Here is a 19,073-nt window from a genome sequence, read left to right as displayed (position 1 = left end):
GCTGTGGCTGTCCCTTCCCTGGAAGTGACCAAGACCAGGCTGGATGGGGCTCGGAACCACCTGGGATAGTGAAGGTGTCCCTGCTCACGGCAGGGGTGGAACGAGACCAGCTTGAAGGTCCCTCCTGAGCCAAATCACTCCACGATTCCGTGCACCCCCAGCTTCCCAGAGCACCCTCCCCGTGACCAAACTCATCCTCAGCACCACCTCGCGCGGCTCCTGCTCCATCAGTGCGGAAACCACCAGCCCCATCCCTCTGCCCAGCACCCGAGCTCTCTGCAAAGCCGCAGCCGTCCCCACAGCAGGAAGGAACAAACGCTTACGAGAGTGCTCCCAGCAACGCTCCCATGCTGGGCCGGGCCGGGCCCGCCTTCCCTCGCTGTCACCAGCTGTCCTTGCTCAAGAGCCCGCCCGGAGCTGGCCCCGACCCCGACAGGGGCGGCAGCCCCACCACACTGTGCAGGAGGTCCTGAAACATAATTAAACGCTGTGGTGAAACCAAACCGTAAACAAGCCATGAATAAAAACCCCTTGAATTATTTTGCTAAACTATAATTACACAATAAGGAAGCAGATTAATTAAGTAAAATATAAGTCCTGAAACTGAAGCTTGCAAGCAAAGCAGTTTATTTTAATTTCCACATTATTTCATATGAGATAGAAGTGTTTGCTGTGGGTTTAAAATGTTGGAAGCCATTCCTTGCTGCCAGGCAGACCAAACCCAGTGGATAAATTAAATTTTTGCATCTGAGGCACCTCCTGAAATGTATATAAGGAGCAGGGCTCTGCCTCAGAGGAGCTAAAGGAGATCTCCTTCTTCCAGTCCCTGCTCCCGTCTCGCCTCCGCCAGCGCCAGCCCAGCGCCATGAGCCGGCAGTGCTACACCTCGGGCTCCATCCTGGGACGACGAGGCTTCTCCTCGGCCTCCGCCGTCTGCGGCCTGGGCAGGCCCAGCAGCAGCTCGGCCTCGGTGTGCCAGCCCGCGGGCCGGCGGTGCGGGCTCGGCGGCTTCAGCAGCCGCAGCGTGTGCGACCTGGGCCGCGGCCAGAGGATTTCCTTCGGGGGCAGCTGCCGCGGCGCGGCCTACGGCGCGGCCTACGGCGGGCCCGGCGCCGGGCGCTGCGGCGTCGCCTACGGCGGGGGCCGCTTCGGCGCCGTCCTGGGCTTCGGGAACTGTGCGAGCTTCGGGGGCCTGGGCAGCTACAGAGGCCTGGGCGACGGCGTGGCCGTGGGGGGCTACGGCGCGGGCCTCGGCGGAGCGCGGTCCGAGGGCATCCGCGGCGTCAGCATCCACCCCGAGCTGCTCAAGCCGCTCTGCGTGGGCGTGGACCCCGAGGAGTGCCAGGTGCGCACCCACGAGAAGGAGCAGATCAAGAACCTCAACAACCAGTTCGCCTGTTTCATCGACAAGGTGAGAGCCCGCTGTCCCCTGTCTCGGCTCCGCAGGGCGCATCCCACACACAGCTTGGGGGCTGTTTCTCTGCTGCCCCGGCATTTAAACATTTCTGATGAGCCGTGGTGTCCTGCCTGGAGACCCTCTGGATTTGAGCCTTGCACCAAGGCACCACCACCAGTGTTGTACCTTTGGATGGTCACCAACCTGCCAAAGAGCTCAGTCAGGAGCAGCTCCAGGTAAATCCAAACCTGTGAGTGAGGAGATGAACACACAGAAGGATAGGAAACTTTATTTCAAGTGTATAATCTGATGTTGCTCTCACAAATCCATGAACTCCAAAGGACTTCTGCATTCTTAAAATAGCTTGTGTTTCATTAAGGTGATGTGGAAGGATGAATTTAACTAAAATGGGAGGAACTATTTTAATTTCTTTGTCCCTCCACTCTGTGAAAAATGATTTGGTGATTTCCTAAAAAGATGTAATTTATCACTGTTTTCTTGGCTACATTTAAGGGTTTTCATGACTAGACAGCTGTTATGGGAAATAATTTTTCAAACAGCAAAGAAAATCTGCTCTGTCTCATTTGATCTTGATTTTCCTGGAGAGTGGTTCTACAACAGGAAAAACTGAATCCACCCAGGAGCAGCAGCTGCTTCTTCCCATTTGTAAAATGACTTATTCATGACCCATCAAGCTCCTAGAGAGCCCTTTAATCTAGAATCAGAAAGGCATGATAAGTATCCATGAGTTTAAATCAGATACATCCAAATGAGGTCCTGGATGGAGCTTTTAGTGCTGAGAAAGACTTGTTACTGCCCTGGGCCCACCAGGGCGAGGATCCAGTTCTGGGAGAGGAGGGGAAGTGCCTGGCTGAGCCAGCCTATGCTGGCCTCAGCACAGAGTGAAGGCACTGATGTTGCTCAGCCTGAGATTCAAGTCCTGGGTGGGACCAGTTTAGCTCAGAGAAGATGCTGGTCCCACTCAACCCCCCTGAGACAGCAGCACCTGACCATTTGCAATTCTGATTTGATTTTCACTTCTCCCCTTGGGAAGTGAAGAAACCCTGGGACAGGAGAGCCTGACTCTCCCATCTCTTCCCTGCCCAGGTGCGGCTGCTGGAGCAGCAGAACAAGGTGCTGACCACCAAGTGGGAGCTGCTGCAGCAGTATGTGCTCCCAGCATCCCGCAGAAACCTGGAGCCTGTGTTTGAGAACTTCATCTGCAACCTGAGGAAGCAGCTGGAGTGTGTGATGGGGGAGCGTGAGCGGCTGGAGAACGAGGAGCGCTGCCTGCGGGACCTGGTGCAGGAGTTCAAGTGCAAGTAAGTCACACACAGGGGAGCTGCAGACCTGGGTGTTGCTGGCCTGGGTGGTGATCCTGAGTGTGAATCCAAGGAGATTGCACTGGATGGACCAACAAACTGGGGCACAGGGCAAGTAACCTCAGTACTGGGTGAATTTCCTGCACTGGGCATCCAGTGCTTCACTGGAAGTGCTGCTGGTGGACTGGGAGATGTTTTCAAGCCCTGTTTCCTTAGGGAGCAGGATAGGAAACCACTTTTCCTCTGCCTCTGCACATCCCTGTGATTTGCCATATCGAATCTCCCCCACCACCTGTGCCTGTGTCTTCCCCAGTGCCATCCATTCCCACAAAACAAAAAAAAGTCAGCCAATTTTCTCTACCCCACTCTTTACCCACATCATGTTGGGATTCATTCTCTCTTCCCAGAGGAAATGTGGGAATGTTTTTTTTTTTAAATCTAAGCCATAGATACTCCCTAATATCTCCCTGTGTGCTCTGCTAAGCCACAAACGAGGTCACTGGATCAACTTTCCCCAGAGTTCATCATCTCAGATGTTTTTTCTTGCTGAGCCACTACTGAGCAGGTCCAATTCACAGAATCATCATCTTGTGAAAGTCCTTGCAGGTCCCAATTACTGATTCATTATGGCCTGACTGTGCTCCTCACTGCACCCTGGAGTTTCACAGGTTGCTCAAGCTCCTGACCTTCCCCTGAGGCGTTTTGGCCACAGTCTCCCCATAAGCACTCTGAGCAGAGTCCTGGATGCTCTGGAAAAACATCACACAAAGATGAAGGGCTGGAAGCAGCAATCCAAGCCTCCAGCTTTGCACTTCTAGTAGTTTGGCTGGATTTTCTGTCCTCTGACTCCAGCCACCCAAACCACTGGCGTGGCTGAAACTGTTGAGTACAGCCCAGTGAGGGGGTTAAAAACAGGAGCAAAGCAAAAATAATGATAAAAAATGAGGTGCAAAACGAAATCTCATTTCCCACGGTCTGCAGTGGAGGGCTGGGTGATGGAGATGGGACCCCAGGGCTCAGCATCCCCCTGCTCTGCTTCCCTGCAGGTACGAAGATGAGATCAACAAGCGCACGGCAGCGGAGAACGAGTTCGTGGTGCTCAAGAAGGTGAGTCAGGACCAGCTGAGGGTGGGCAAACCCTGGGAGTGGGGTCAGTGCCAGAAGTGGGGGGTCCTGGCACCATGGCACAGCCTGGTGCCCCAAAAATGAGGCAACCCAAGGAATCTGGAGAGCCTCTCTGAGGTTTTCAGCACATGCAGCCCAAGCCCAGGTCATGCTAAGGGCTGGAAATAGCAGGGTTTCCTCCGAGTCTAAAGAAAACCTGGGATTTACCATAATCATTCCTTCACCTCTTTTCACCAAATTCCTGGTGTCTCTCCAGGATGTGGATTGTCTCTACCTGACCAAGGAGGAGCTGGAGGTGAGGGTGGGTCTCCTGCGGCAGCAGCTGGAGTTCCTCAAGTGCATCTACGCCGAGGTAAGAGCTCCTGCTCCCATCTGCTCCCTGGGCTGAGGCATCACCTCCTGCCCTCCCCACCCAAATCTTTCACCAAGCATGTGGGGAAAGATCTTTTCTGAAAATCCTGCAGCCCAGAAGTGTTTGTCTTTTAGATGTGTTTGATAACAACTGTCACACCTGCTTTGGGAAGGCAGAGAGGGTCTTGGCTGTCTCCTACATTGCTACCCACAAGGAGAGGGAACTTTTGCCTGAAAGTCTCTCAAATTCAAATCCAAACCATCCCTGGGTTGGCCAAATATTTCTGTAACTTGTTTTGGGTTTTTTTTTACATTAGTCAAAATATTTTTATGAAAATAAAACTTCTGTCTAAAATTCCACAAATTTTAAACAAAACACACAGGGGACACTTTGCATGACACTTTTTTGAGCTAAACCCCTTCAGTGGGGGCCAGTGGGGCCCAAAGAACCCACACCAAAGGATTCCCAGTCCAGGAAAGCACTGGCACAATCAGGAATGCAAGAGTGAGTTACTCCACCAGGATTCCCTGCCCTTCCTTAGGGAACTGCACACAGCCATCCCTGTTGTCCCAAAACAGGTCCCAGCTGCCAGGTCTTGCTGGACACAAGTCACCCAGCTGGAGAGCCCCACGCTGGGAGCTCAGGGCAGAACCTCCCCCAACCAGACCCCCCTTGGGCTGGCTGGGGCTGGTGAGGGGCTGGACTGATGCTCTGCTCCTGCAGGAGAGGGCTCAGCTGGACTGTCAGCTGTGTGACACCTCTGTCATCGTGCAAATGGACAACAGCCGGGACCTGGACATGGAGGGCATCATCAAAAGTGTGGAGTGCTGCTATGAGGAGATTGCCCAGAAGAGCAAGGCCGAGGTGGAGGCTTTCTACCAAACCAGGGTGAGTAGTACTTGAATTTCCATGACAGACCATTCCTGAGACCATTCCTGAGACCATTCCTGAGGCCATTCCTGTCCTCCCTCATGCAACTTTAACCCACCTCATTGTGTATTAGTATCAGTTTGCTTAAGAAAGTCGTAAAAAAAACTCCAAATCCAAACCAACCTTAAAAATGCGGTTTGAGACATTTTGGCACAAGCAGAGCAGATCAGAGTGTTCAGAGATGTCCTCTTCGTGCACCCTGAGGAGCATCATTACTTCCCAAAGGGCAAATCATAGAATCCTAAGACTGGAAAAGACCTCCAAGGTCAGCGAGTCCAGGACTCACCTGAGTCTCACCTTGTCCAGGCTGAGGCCACGGCTCGGTGGTGCCCTGGGGACACCGACCCGGTGCAGCTCCAGAGATTTCCATCTTCCCAGGAAGGCAGGGGCCTGGAAAGGGACGATTTGGGTGAATTGACATCATCTTCTTCCTGTGCAACAGCTGGAGGAGCTCCACAGCAGCCGGGGCAAGTTCTGTGATGACCTAAGGAACAACCAGAGCGAGATTGCTGAGCTCAACAGGATGATCCAGAAGCTGCAGTGTGAATCAGACAATGTGAAGAAACAGGTAGGACCAAGGGATGGATCCACCTGAGAGTGCAGCTCCTCTGTCAAAGGACAATCCACCCTGTGGAGCTGCAAAGAACCCCCTGCCCCAGATTAGATCTATTTTAACTTCTCATCTGCTGTTCATGCACACAAAAAGGCAGATTTATTTCTCACTTGGCATGTAAGAAGTGCGTTGGTTTGGCAGTACCAGAATAAGTGTTTGCTCTGGGGTCCCACCAGGTTGCAGCCAACAGATCCCATCCCCTCCATCCCATATAGCTTGGCCACCACAAATCCAGCCTAAATCTTGACTCTCTGGCACTTCCTGGCTGAGAAATAAGAGGTCATAGCTGTAGAGATACCCCTTAATATCACCCTTGGCTGCCCTCTTGTCCTGAGAAACTGTGCCTGGAAGTGTCCAAGGCCAGGTTGGGTGTGGTTTGGAGCAGGCTGGACTAGTGGAAGGTGTCCCTGCCCATGGCAGGAGATGGATGGGATGGATGAGCTTTACTCTCTTTCCTGAAGCTTTGTGGGGATGTCCCCTGTCCCCAGATCTCAGCCCTGCAGACTGCCATCTGTGACGCCGAGCAGGGGGAGACTGTGCCCTCAAGGACGCCCGGCAGAAGCTGGTTGACCTGCAGACAGCTCTGCAGCAGGCCAAGGACAAGATGGCCTGTCTGCTCAGGGACTACCAGGAGCTGCTCAACGTCAAGCTGGCCCTGGACATTGAGATTGCCACTTACAGGACGCTGCTGGAGGGAGAGGAGAGCAGGTAGGAGCAACCCCAGATACACCTTCTAAGCATGGTCAGCAGAAGACGAGGAGGAGAAAGAATTGCTGCACCCAGAGCTGCAGAGGGGAGCAGGTCCCTTTTCCTCCCACAGGTGCAGAGGGGATCATCTCTCATCCAAAAAGAGGGTGGGATCTCAGTATGACCGTGGGATTAGGGATCCGACCCTGCGGTGCTTTGGGGGGCAATTTGAAGGAGCTCTTTCAGCAGGGTGCACCTAAAGAGCTGGAGGACATGTCAGGTTTCTAAGGAGGCAGTGGCTGGGTTCTGCTCGCCTGTGAATTTGAGGAGTATGTCCCTAAATACATCTCTGAGACTTTTCTTTCCTTGACAGGATATGCACCGGCAACCCTGTGAGCGTAGGTGAGTTAATGACCCCCCTTAATTTCCCTACGAGCCTTTTGAGGCTGCAGCGCTCCTTCCACGCCGGGCTGCGGCCGCTGCGGGCGTGACGGAGCGCGTTTGTGTCCGCAGCCGTGGTCAGCGGCGGGGGCACGGTGGGCGAGTGCCGCTCGCTGTCCGGCATCGGAGGCAAGTGCGGCGTCAAGAGCGGCGGGGCCGGCGCGGGGCTGGGCTTGGTGTCGTCCTTCGGCGGCGCCTTCAGCGCCCGCAGCGCGGACTGCGCGCCCAAGGGCGTTGCGGGGTTCGGGGCGCGCAGCGCCGCGGGCTGCGCGGGCAGGGAGGTGCTGGGCGGCGTGGAGGCGGTGCAGTGCGGCCCGGGCATGGCCGGCGTGCCGGCATGGCCAGCATGGCCGGCATGGCCAGCCTGGGCGGCGTGGTGTGCGCGGGCGTGGAGCCGTGCGGGCCCGGCGCCGTGCTGCTGCCCGCGGCTCCGGGGGTGTGCGGGAGCCGCTTCGGCACGCCGTGCGCGTGGTCAGGACGAGCCGGTAGAGCCGGCCCGGCGCCGCGCGGTTCGTACAGTCAGCATTTCTGCATTAAACAGTATTCCCCCTCCCTCTGACAGCCACAGGGATCACACAACTATGCACTAGGACATCGCTCTGCCCAAACCCTTTGCCTGACAAAACCCTCCCTCTCCTGATGTCTTTCTTGGGGGAAACTCGCCCCTGCCCCCTCAGCCAGGTGAGATTTTTCATTTCAGAGAGCATTCCTGCCTCCACACATCACCTTGGCTTTTCAGTCACCCTCCCCTGCTCGGCCCCTTTCCAGCAGAGACTTTCTTTCCCTAATGCAGCTATTGCAAAAGGATGAAAAATTTGGTCATCCCAACTTCAGAAAGAGAAGCCACAATTTAATTGTCCGAGACGAAGCTGCAGCTGTAATTTAACTTCTTTAATGACAGCAGAAAATCCAATTTTTCCTGTTTACAAGAGGGTTAGGAATGCTTATGTAAATTGGTCCAGGTTGCTACACCGTGTTTGGTAGAGCAGATTTTAATTACGCCCCAACGAGCACCTTATATTTCTATAGTTAAATGCATGCGTTGTTTTTCCTGTGTGCAATAGACGGAGTTAAAGCTTTTAATGTGTAAGTGAACAGAGTTATTACCCTTCGCTTACTCCAGACTTTCAGCTGTACCTTCAATAAACTCCATGCATAATTCATACTGCACTGCCTGGGCTTTATTTCCCTCCCTGATATTGCAAATCATAGAAATTTCCTCAAACCTGAGTCTCCAAATGGGTGGAGTTTGGAGCTTCAAGAAGTTTTTGTCTGCTTTCCTTCCTGAAGCACCTTTGCATACCTTTATTCCATCCACTGATTAGTGTGGCCACAAGGAAGTCTGGAAGGGAGGCTGTTTAACATCTGTGGGATATGCAGTTTGCTTGGGATCACTCAGTGTCTGGGATCTCTGGAATGGAACAAAAAGACAGTCAGGCCTTGTTTAAAGAAATCAGTGAGAACCAGCTCAGGGAGTAACAGGAAAATAATCCCACACCACACCTGTGCAACTCTCACCACAGCAGGTTGATTTTAGAAGAAAGTAAAAGAAAAGTGCGCTTTCCCAAAATGCAGCACCAGGGGCTTCTTCCTCAACCCCCACCTTCCTTAAAATATGTGAACTCACACAAACAGCAGGGTCTGGAGATAAGGCTGGACATGCCCTTCCATCATCCCTTCTAGGGAGGAAAAAACCTCTCTCAAGTTTTAGTAAACTGGGATTTAGGAGAAATCACATTGCCCTCTCCTTCTTGTCTATGAATATCCAGGGTGGGAAGGCACCCACAAGAATCATTGAATCCCAGTCCTGGCCCTGCACAGGACACCCCAAAACTCCCACCAGATGCTTGAGTGTTGCCTGGTGCTCCTGAGTTCTGCCGGGCTCCCCGTTCTCCCGGGCAGTCACGCGCTGATGGGTCTCTGTGACTTGGCTGGGGGGATCACTCAGCCCAGCTGCGTGCACAGCTGGAATCACGGGAACACCCACCAGCCCTGCAGCTCCTCCCTCCCCACATCTGCCCATGGCACAGCCAACGAGCCCTGAGCCAGCTCTGCATCACCCTTGGAGAAATCCCCGTGTCCTCGTCCAGCCTGGAGCAGCCCCGGGTGTGGGCAGGTTCTCTGCCCATGAAAGGCTCGCCCACAACCAGGGACTGTAATTTATTCCCCCATGTCCCACTCCATTGCCCCTGCTGACTCAGCTTCTGTCCCTGGACCTCTCCAGGGCTGGAGCCCCAGTCCCACCCTGGGTCTGTCCTCGCTGGTGGGATGGGGATGAGCCCACCACGGGATGAGTTCCAGCCTCTGCTGCTCTGCTGGCTGTTCTGGCTCCCCTCATGGTGCGTTGGAGCAGAACACTAATTCTGTTTGAATAAATGCCACAGTGGCTGTGGCGTGGTGAAAGCCAAGTGGGTCAGCCCTTGGTGAGAAAGCAAAACTCACCTCACTAAAAATGGTTTTGGAAACATTGTCTTCATCTTTTCTGCTGCGTGAACACAGCTCAGGCTCCATCTCATTTCTATGTAAATACCAAGCAGAAACACCCAAAACAAGAAGCTTCCAGTGCCCCAACAGCTCATAATTTATGTTGATCATCTCCCTGCAAAGCAATACCTGAACACCAAACACCAGCCAGCTCCCCAGGGGACAAAAGCAGTCTGGCAGCTCTTGCATTTCTGGGAGAAAACCTTTAATCATCCCTGTCCTCAACTCCCAGCTATTGCAAAATCCAAATTTGCTGCTGACTGCTTGAAGATGTTCATGTAGATCAGGGTATTTTGGAGAGAAAAACGCCAAGAATGTGGGTTTGGGGTGGATGGAGGTCAAATCCTGCACAGTCTGTCAGGTCAGACCCTTTTATAAATGGACAGAGTTTAAAACTGTGGACTCAGGAATGGTTGGGTTAGAAGGGATCTTATAAACTGTCTCATTCCACACCCTGCCACGGCCAGGGACACTTTCCACACTTTCCACTATCCCAGGTCACTCCGAGCCCCATCCAGCCTGGCCTTGATGATTTGAGGGATGGGGCAGCCACAGCTTCTCTGGGAAATCCACTGCAGGACTCTTCACCCTCAGAGAGAGGAATTTCTTCCATATATTTAACTCTGACTTTCCCTCTTTAGCTTGAACCCAGAGCCTGGCAGAGTTAATTTTAAGAGATAGATGAAAATGCCACATCTGCCTGCGGGTTTGGAGCCCCAGCCTCGGCTCCTCCACTCCACAAGCAGCCCAGGAAGGGAAGGGAGCGTTTCTGGGGTGGCCTTTGCGTGGCTCACATACCCTGTGGATAACGAGCCGAGGGGAGAAGAGTGTGGGAGCCTGAAGGGACAATTCCCTCTTTCTTCTTGGCTGCCCCACCTTTAATCCCATTACATTCATTTAGCTCTAACATCTGATCTGAACCCGTTCTTCAGCTTCAGGACAAGCTGCCTTTACTGGGGTCAAGGAACCATGAAGACAAAATTTCATTTTCCCATCGCACCCTGGCTTTGAATTTTATGCAAATTGTCGAGGCAATGGATGCTCATGAATTTCAAGTGACATTCCAGATCCAGACCCACATTTTCCAAAAAGAAACAAGCTGACCTGCACCATCTGGGAATCATTTCTCACTGCAAAGGGAAATTCAGTTCCCCAACTCTTCCATTCGAGCCTGCCTGGCAGCATTTCTCCAGGGATAATCAGATATTTAGTCTTCTGTATTCAGTAGCACCTGTTTAATTGTTCTTCCAGAGATGCCAGTGGGATTTTAGCTCCTTAATGCTTTTGTAGCACTGAGGCACAGGGATGTGTTTTGAAGGGCAAGTAGAGTCCTGTCCAGTAAATATATTTATTTTAATATATTTATTTTAAGCTCCAGTCCTGCAGAGTTCAGGCAAAGCCACCAGGGCAGCCCTATGCCAAAAACCAGCCGAGCTCTGACATGCAAGGGGTAAAATACTCTCAATACTGCAGATCCACAAAGTGTGAGATGCCAGAAAATGTCACCACACCCTGTTGAATTCGATCATTTTTTCCCAAGGACTCCAGGAAGTAAAATAAGGAGAATTTATGGGAGTATTTTTCGTGCTGGTTAAATCAGCTTTTGGCAGCATTTTGGTTGGAAGGTTCAAAGGTCTTTGAAAGAAATCAGAGCTAGAGAGAACCAGAAACTCAGTACTGACTGCATTCTAAAGTGGGCAAACTGCATCGTTCCACAGAGCTGGGAAGAGAGTTTTTCAGAAAATCTGCCTCTTTTTCTGAAATGGTTTTTAGTTCAAGATGAAAATGCATCAATAACATCATCAGCTAGCTGGACAAACCACAGCAGCCTCTGCACAGAATGGAGTTGTCCTCTACAAATGCAAATATCTGCAGGAGAAACCTAGAAAACCTGCATAGGCTAAGTAATGAATATAAATGAGCAAAAATTGAGGTGGTATTTGTATGTGGAAAGAGGAAAGAGGAAACCTTGATCAGGACCCTCTTTGTCAAGTCATCCCAAAGAGATGGCCCCTTCCAAGGGAGCAGGAACAGCAGACTGGATAAATTAGAGCCCCAAAAGGAATGTCAGGTTTCATGAACAGCAAGCAGGCGAGGAAACCCCATGAATTATTTTTATACAGATTTAATCATTTTGTTCTCACTGTCTTTCACTTCAGTTAGTCCAGAGGACTCTCCACTGATCTCTGCATTGATGTGCTGCATCTTTTAAGTACAATTTTGAACCCAAGACGTTATTTCTGATTTTATAACATTTTAAAAATATTTTGTTTCACAGTGAGTAAATTATAGAATCATGGAGTCCCAGAACAGTTTGGGTTGGAAGGAATCTCAAAGCCCATCTCATTCTACCCCATCCCATGGGCAGGACACGTTGCATTAACCCAGGTGGCTCCAAGCCCCTCCCAGCCTGGCCTTGGACACTTCCAGGGTTAGGAAAACTAATAAAAAATAAAATAACCCAACTCTTCGAGGAGACAGAGGTTTTGCATCAGGCTGAGGTCTTCCTGCCAGAAACCTGTGTGTTAGATAACTCTTCCAGCTGAGCGCATCCAGCCCCAGGAGGTGTGTTTGGGTGCAGTCAGGGTTTAACAAGTCTCAGGGAGACAGCTGCCTCCTGGCACGTCAAAACCATGAAGGCACTAAATTGATCACTGGACTTCCATGCAACCAAGCCCAGGTCCCTGGGGGATAAAAGAGGCGGCCGTGTCCCTTGCTCAGAGAGCTGTGGAGTTCTCTGGCCGCGCAGGGCTCTCCGCTGCCATGAACCGCACGCTGGGCCCGAGGGCCGGAGGGGCCGGCCGGCCCTACAGCGCGGCCTCGGCCATCGTCCCCAGCAGCAGCCGGGCTGGCTTCAGCTCCGTGTCCGCGGCACGCTCGGGGGGAGCAGGAGCAGGAGCAGGAGGAGCAGGGGGAGGCTTTGGGAGGCTCGCTGGAGGCGGCGGTTCTGGGGGTGGCGCAGGTTTTGGCAGCAGGAGCCTCTACAACCTGGGGGGCAGCAAGAGGATTTCCTTCGGGGTGGGAAGCAGCTTCCGAGCTGCCTTCGGAAGCGGGGCTGGGGGTGGCTCTGGGCTGGCAGGTGGCGGCGGCCTCGGGCTGGGGCTGGGGGCTGCGGGAGGCGGGTTTGGTGGTGGTGGAGCTGGCGGCGGCCTCGGGCTGGGGCTGGGGGCTGCGGGAGGCGGGTTTGGCTTTGGTGGCGGTGCTGGGGGGCTGGGCTATGGCGGGGGGCACGGCGGTGCCGGCGCGTTTGGCTTTGGCGGGCTGGGGGCACTGGGAGGGTTCCCTGCGGGGCTGGGCGGTGGCAGGAGTCCAGGAGGGTTTCCTGGTGGCCCGTCCGGAGTGGGGACGATCCAAGAAGTGACTGTGAACCAGAGTCTCCTGGCGCCGCTGAACCTGGAGATAGATCCAAACATCCAACAGGTGCGGAAAGATGAGAAGGAGCAAATCAAGACCCTCAACAACAAATTCGCTTCTTTCATTGACAAGGTGAGACTTTATTGGGTGCTGTGAGTCTGTGGTAGAGAGGGAGTGAGGACCTAGTAGGTACAAAATACCACTTCTGAGATCTCCAGTCTTTCACTCATTCCCTCCCCATGTTTCTGTTAACTCCCTCAAATGATAATGTCCTTCTGAGCATTTACAGGGGAGAAAACAAGACAAGAAAATTGTAGTAATGGGATTAGATCCAGGTTTTGTGCCTGGGAAATAACACAGATGAGTTGAAATGGAGAAAGTCACTTTTGGGTCCGGGTCTAGTGGCTCAACCCAACTCTCTATGTGGGCAGTCACAGCAGATGTCTTGGTCTTTGTTGTATATTGCCTGTATAAAATCCTTTTTATATTGACCCAATTGTCTCAATCACTCAAATCCTTCCTTGGCTTTTAATTGGAAAAACGTTGTATGTTTGAGCAAAAGGAAAGACAATTAAGCCTTTTGACATTAGTAGTAAGACTTGGCTTTAACGAAGAAAGATAAATATCTTGCAAAGAAAGAAACCCCAGAGGGTGTAAAAGAAGAACTTCACTGTCTGGTGGAGAAAGAGCTGAACCCAAGTTTTCTTACCATCACTCCTTGGCTTCCAAAATTAAATTGCCTCTGAAGAGAACTGTCTACTGAGGGTGGATTTGCTCAGCTCCAGGTTGAGCTAACACAGCCCTGGATAATCCAGAGGATATTCCCAGTTTGGAAACTTAGTTTGGGAATCCCTTACATCATTCCCAGTATTGAGCATTGGCTGTCAGCTCACAGGAATCTTCTGCCTAAGCCTCTTCTGCTTCCCAACGCTCAGGTTCGCTTCCTGGAGCAGCAAAACAAGGTGCTGGAGACCAAATGGACCCTTCTGCAGGAGCAGGGCCAAAAAAAACAATTCTGGCAAGAGCAACCTGGACCCGCTGTTCGAGGCCTACATCAACAACCTGCGGCGGCAGCTGGGCAACCTGCTCAGCGAGCGGGGCCGCATGGACGGGGAGCTCAAGAACATGCAGGACCTCGTGGAGGACTTCAAGAACAAGTGAGTGTGAAATGGGGTGCCAATTGCTCAGCTGAACACTGAGCAGCAGCAGTTTTCACCCGGAGGGTGGTCGGGCACTGAACCAGGGAATGGCCACGGCCCCAGGGCTGCCAGAGCTCCAGGAGTGTTTGGACAGCACTCTCAGGCACAGGGGGATTGGTGGGGGTCCTGTGCAGGGCCAGGAGCTGGATTCAATGATCCTCATGGGTCCCTTCCAACTCAGCTGAATTTGATTCTATAATTCTGTAATTCTAGGATTCTGTGGTTCTGTGATTCTATAGTTCCATGATTCTGTGATTCGTGTCAAAAATTTCAATTTCTGAAAGTAAACATCCGGATTGAAGTGTTAATGGAAATTTCTCTAGGAAAGGGGGAAAAGAGTCTCCAGTTTGTGCTCCAACCTGTAACATAGAACATCACTACTCACCTCCAACACCCCCTCTCAGAGCTATCTCTCCCTGCAGGACATATTTTTCTCAACAGCACCAAAAAGGGTCCATTGACATTTTTCCCATAAAAAAAAATAGAGACTCAAACAGGACACAGCACTTGTGATGGCTCTTGCTAAGGAAAATCCTCTAAACCTTGTTCCATCTGCATTAAGTCAAAAATGTCCTTTCAGTCTTTTGAGAAAGAGGAATCTCACACATTTGAGCTCGCTCCCAGGAGGCTGATTTGGAGATGCCAGCCCCAGTCCAGATCACCTTGGACACCTGTTCTGCTTGCCAAGGTCTGATCCAGAACCTCTTTCCCTTTGTCCCTGCAGATATGAAGAGGAAATCAACCGGCGCACGGCAGCAGAGAACGAGTTTGTGGTGCTCAAGAAGGTGAGTGAGACAGGAGGTGCTGCAGATGCTGAGCCAACCCCAACCATGGACTGGGAATATCCTGAGGGATGTGAGGTCTCAAGGAGCTGAATCCTCATCCTTTAGAGGGGTCTTAAATCACCATTTGACTGTGGGAAAGGAATGGAGTGGCTTGTAGGGAGGAACTCTGGTCCCACTGCAGTCCCACACACACGTGTGAAGGGGGGTCAGTCCTGCTGGGCATCCCAGGACCTCACCAAATTACACACAGCACTTCTCCAGGGCAAGAGATCCCCACTCAGTGCTCTTCCTGTGGATGTGCCAAGCACAGCTTCTCTGCCAGGCAGCAGGAAAAGGGGCAGCCTCATCTCCAGGCTTCACTGTTTCTTGGCCGTGCCAAGGAATTTCTTCCTGGCTGAGGAGGGGACCCAGGTGCCACACGTGTCCCTACAGCTGCTCTTTTCCAGGACGTGGATGCTGCTTACATGAACAAGGTGGAACTGGAGGCCAAGGTGGACGCCCTGAGCGATGAACTCAACTTCCTCCGAGCGCTCTACGAGGCGGTACAGACAGATCCCCGGCTCCTGCCCGGCCCTTGGTGGGCACGGCCACCCTCTGGGGCTGGGACAGGTAAGTGCAGCTCCCGTGTGCTTCCCAGCAGGAGCTGGCCCAGCTCAGCGCCCAAGTGTCCGACACTGCTGTCATCCTGTCCATGGACAACAACCGGGAGCTGGACCTGAGCAGCATCATCGCCGAGGTGAAGGCGCAGTACGAGGACATCGCCAACCGCAGCCGCGCCGAGGCCGAGGCCTGGTACCAGACCAAGGTGAGCCTGCCCCGGCCACAGGCAGCCCTGCAGGCCTCAAGGGGGCTGCCATGTCCTGCCCAGCCAGGCTCAGACTGCTCAGGCTGCGTCTTCCTTGTCCCTCAGTTTGAGGAGCTGCAGGCCACGGCGGGGAGACACGGCGACGACCTGCGCAACACCAAGGGTGAAATCTCAGAGCTCAACCGGCTCATTCAGAGGATCCGCTCCGAGATAGAGAACACCAGAAACCAGGTAGGAATGGCAAAAGCAGGTGACACAGCCCCAGTCTGTTGTCCCTCAGCACCACAGCTCAGCTTTGCTGACCGGGGACTTCTCCAGCCTCATTGAAGGTGTTCAATTCCCTCTTTGAAAGGGCTCCACACTGTAAAATTTAGGTACTGATCGTTCTTGCCAGCCTGGCATCTCTCTCCGTGTTTGCTCAGCTGGAACATTTTCCATGAATGTCCCAGCCAGGATGGGTTTCCTCCTTGGGTGGCTCTCAGCCAAAGGGAGGAGCAGCTTTCCAAGCCCCCCCTGCCTTGCAGTGTGCCACCCTGCAGACGGCCATCGGGGACTCTGAGGAGCGCGGGGAGCTCGCCCTCAAGGACGCCAAGGCCAAGATGATCGACCTGGAGGATGCTCTGCAGAAAGCCAAGGCTGACATGGCCCGGCAGCTCCGCGAGTACCAGGAGCTCATGAACGTCAAGCTGGCCCTGGACATCGAGATCGCGACCTACAGGAAGCTGCTGGAGGGCGAGGAGAGCAGGTGGGAGCAAAACCCTAGTGGGATAATGGTGACCATCACTGTTCCCATCAGAGGCTGCTTCCTCTGTAATTTTGCTCTAATCTCCTCTAATCCCTCAACAGGCTCAGCGGGCAAGGACTGAACCCCATCAGCTACTGTAAGTGTCACAGTTCTGAATCCCAAAGTCTGGCTTTGGGAGCAAGGCCTGGGAGAAACCTTGGGAAAAGGGAAAAAAAAAAGTTTTGCCCCACATAACACTTTTTGGAATCCCCCACTGTCATTAGGGGCTGGTGCAGGGGGTGGAAGTTGGGTTCAAGTCCTGTGGGTCAAGGTCCTGATGATGGCACTTCCTGGAACTGGGTGACTCCCCAGAGCAGCTGTGGCTGCCCCTTCCCTGGAAGTGGCCAAGGCCAGACTGGGCAGGGCTGGAGGAGCCTGGCAGAGTGGAAGGAGCCCTGCCCAGGGCAGGGCAGGGATGGGATGGTTTCTATGGCCCCTTGCAGCCCAGCCCAGCCCAGCCCCTGATGCCATGACTGCCGAGCAGACACCCAACCCCCTGGTTGCTTTTCCTTGCAGCAGTCATCAGCTCCAGCTCCGGCATGGCTGGTGGGGCTGGCTTAGGAGGAGGATTTGGCGGACTGAGCCTGAGCGGAGGAGGCGGCGGAAGCGGCTTTGGCCTTGGAGGAGGAGCTGGAAGCAGCTTTGGTCTCGGAGGAGGAGCTGGAAGTGGTTTTGGCCTTGGAGGAGGCGGCGGGAGCAGTTTCGGTCTTGGAGCTGGAGGAGGAGGAGGAGGAGGAGGAGGAGGAGGAGGCTACAGCTTTGGAAGCGGAGGAGGACTTGGACTCGGGGCTGGAGGTGGTCTTGGAGGCGGATTTGGAGGAGGGAGTGGTCTGGGCACTGCTGGCAGCTACAGCCACGCTGGAGGCGGCAGCGCCCTGAGCACCAGTGGAGGGAATTTCAGCTCTGGAAGCGCAAAAGGCACCAACCCGGGAGTGAAAATCGTCTCCAAAACCTCCTCCAGCAAAAAGAGCATAAAAAGCCAAAGCCTGAAGAATGCCACAGAGCCTGAGTAAAGCAAAGCCCAGACCCTCCCGTGGCTCCTCTGCTCCTCCTGCCCAGCATTCTACCCCACTCCACCCCTCCAGCTGCCCCTGCCCTGCTCCTGCTCTGTAGCTCTCACACATTTGGATCTCAGGTCAAGAAAAGCAGTGGAACACACAGAAAACAGAGCTCTCCAACTCCCTGGAACAGGAGTTAAAGGAAAACATGGGCCTAAGTTATTGTTCTGAATGGGGAATTGGTTTGGTTTTCCATTTGTTTGTTTTAAATAAGGCCAAGCAATTTATGATTGTGGTCACCCACAGCCATCAGCTAAAACAGAGCAAATAGCAGGGCAAGTTTTATCTCTGTTCTGGCCCCCAGAAGCCCAGGGATGGGCTGGGAATGTGTGTTTAGCTCACCCTGCTTTGTCTTCACTACTGGAATGAGCCCAACCTGCTCCTTCACAAGAGAAGCTGGTCTGCAGCAGAGGTCTGGGTTATTTTTCTGCTGTCTAGAAACACCCCTGGAGGATACTCAAAGATCCCAGGCAGTGGCTTGTAATGTCCCTCTTAAAATATCCTTCATTCTGAGTCACTCTGGTGAGCTGGAAAATCCCTCTTTCCTCCATTCACAGCCAGGTTTTGAAAGAGATGATTTTTCCAGATATTGCCAAGTTTTGCTGCTGAGTCAGTTCAGGCACGTGAGCCTGACCAGGGATTCAGAGTGCTAATGTTCAAGCAGCAACCTGAGATCCCTCCACCCACACATGGGAATTCAATGTGCCACGAGCTTATCAAAAAGCTTTTCCCAAATCACTTTCCCATTCCTGCCCTTTCTCTTCCTAAATGAGTTTGCCCACAGTGGCTCTTACAGGTAACTTCAGGGCTGGTTTCTGTCAGAGGATTCACCAGTGATTGATGCAAAACCTATGAAAAAGAGCTTGTTTTCTAAGTTATAGAATTTTTAAATTCTAGATAATGTCTGACACTATGAGTCCTTCAAAAGTAAGATCAGTGCTTGCTGTTAAATGGGGTTTCTGTCCTGTCCCATGTAAGGTTTTGCTGGAATGTCTTCAAAAATTCCCAAATCCTCCAGCAGTCCAAGTCTTGCTGTCTTTGCCCACGGCCTTGGCTGCAGCAGCTGGGGAAAGTCTGAGACTCTGCAGATCACACTGGAAAAGCTGCCTGAAGGGCCATGTCCAGAATTCCAGCACCTCCTCCCTGTGTGGGTTCCTCTGCCAAAAGAAATATCTTTGGGAACCTGGGAAGTGCAGAGGTTCCAGCCCAGTGTGTGGAAAACCAGGCAGTCAAGAGCAGAATGACAAAGGAGCTCCAGCATCTCAATTCTATTCTCCCCTTTTCTGGTGGATTTTACCCCTCTAGCCTTCCACTGTGTCTTTTTTGTTTTTGGAAAGCACCATAAAAAAAGAAAATTGCAGCTTTTTATACTTCCATAATAGTGATGCAACTCCATGTTTCCCTTCCTCTCTCTACTTGGAATGTGTCCAATAAAACCAGATTGTAATTTATTTGTTCTTTTTATTTATCTTTTTATTCTAAACCAGAACCAGCAATACAAAATATTCCCAACCTTCACCAGGATTAGCTGGAGGCTTTACTTCCAGGGAAAACTTTGAAATTCCAGTTAAATTATAATGAAGATCTTGAAATCAATTGTCCCAAAATAAATTGCAGAATTTGAGAAAACTGGAGGAGGAAGAGGAAGAAGGGAAGGAGGGTGGAGGTTTATCCATAAGTGACAAGATAATTAATCACCATTCATTTCTTAACTTATTGGGGTTAATCCAAAAGCTTT

General features: G+C 52.4%; 2 protein-coding genes and 1 long non-coding RNA gene across 3 annotated transcripts in view; 2 read left to right on the top strand and 1 right to left on the bottom strand.

Moving 5' to 3' along the window:
* Positions 1-865: 865 nt before the first annotated feature.
* Positions 866-7,355, top strand: LOC130265901 (keratin, type II cytoskeletal 4-like). The gene is given in 12 exon segments (XM_056515237.1): positions 866-1,411; positions 2,504-2,718; positions 3,765-3,825; positions 4,100-4,195; positions 4,919-5,083; positions 5,568-5,693; positions 6,227-6,263; positions 6,266-6,446; positions 6,799-6,827; positions 6,939-7,197; positions 7,230-7,324; positions 7,327-7,355. Coding segments are annotated over 12 exon segments (1,839 nt in total).
* A 4,758-nt stretch (positions 7,356-12,113) lies between these two features.
* Positions 12,114-19,073, top strand: part of LOC130265899 (keratin, type II cytoskeletal 5-like) — a 17,269-nt gene continuing 10,309 nt past the window's right edge. Inside the window, 13 exon segments of the mRNA XM_056515235.1 lie at positions 12,114-12,411; positions 12,469-12,591; positions 12,667-12,836; positions 13,640-13,717; positions 13,719-13,861; positions 14,628-14,688; positions 15,135-15,230; positions 15,329-15,493; positions 15,599-15,724; positions 16,018-16,238; positions 16,340-16,374; positions 16,794-16,832; positions 16,965-17,105. Coding sequence (XP_056371210.1) covers positions 12,114-12,411; positions 12,469-12,591; positions 12,667-12,836; positions 13,640-13,717; positions 13,719-13,861; positions 14,628-14,688; positions 15,135-15,230; positions 15,329-15,493; positions 15,599-15,724; positions 16,018-16,238; positions 16,340-16,374; positions 16,794-16,832; positions 16,965-17,105 — 1,696 coding nt within the window.
* LOC130265905 (uncharacterized) overlaps positions 15,409-19,073 on the bottom strand; it is a 24,193-nt gene continuing 20,528 nt past the window's right edge. Inside the window, exon 3 of the long non-coding RNA XR_008842706.1 lies at positions 15,409-15,477. This is a non-coding gene — a long non-coding RNA (uncharacterized LOC130265905). The remainder of the gene's footprint in view (positions 15,478-19,073) is intronic.

This window comes from Oenanthe melanoleuca, linkage group LGE22 (assembly GCF_029582105.1).
Source record: "Oenanthe melanoleuca isolate GR-GAL-2019-014 linkage group LGE22, OMel1.0, whole genome shotgun sequence".
Lineage (NCBI taxonomy): Eukaryota > Metazoa > Chordata > Aves > Passeriformes > Muscicapidae > Oenanthe > Oenanthe melanoleuca.
This window is presented reverse-complemented; position numbering and strand designations above follow the sequence as displayed.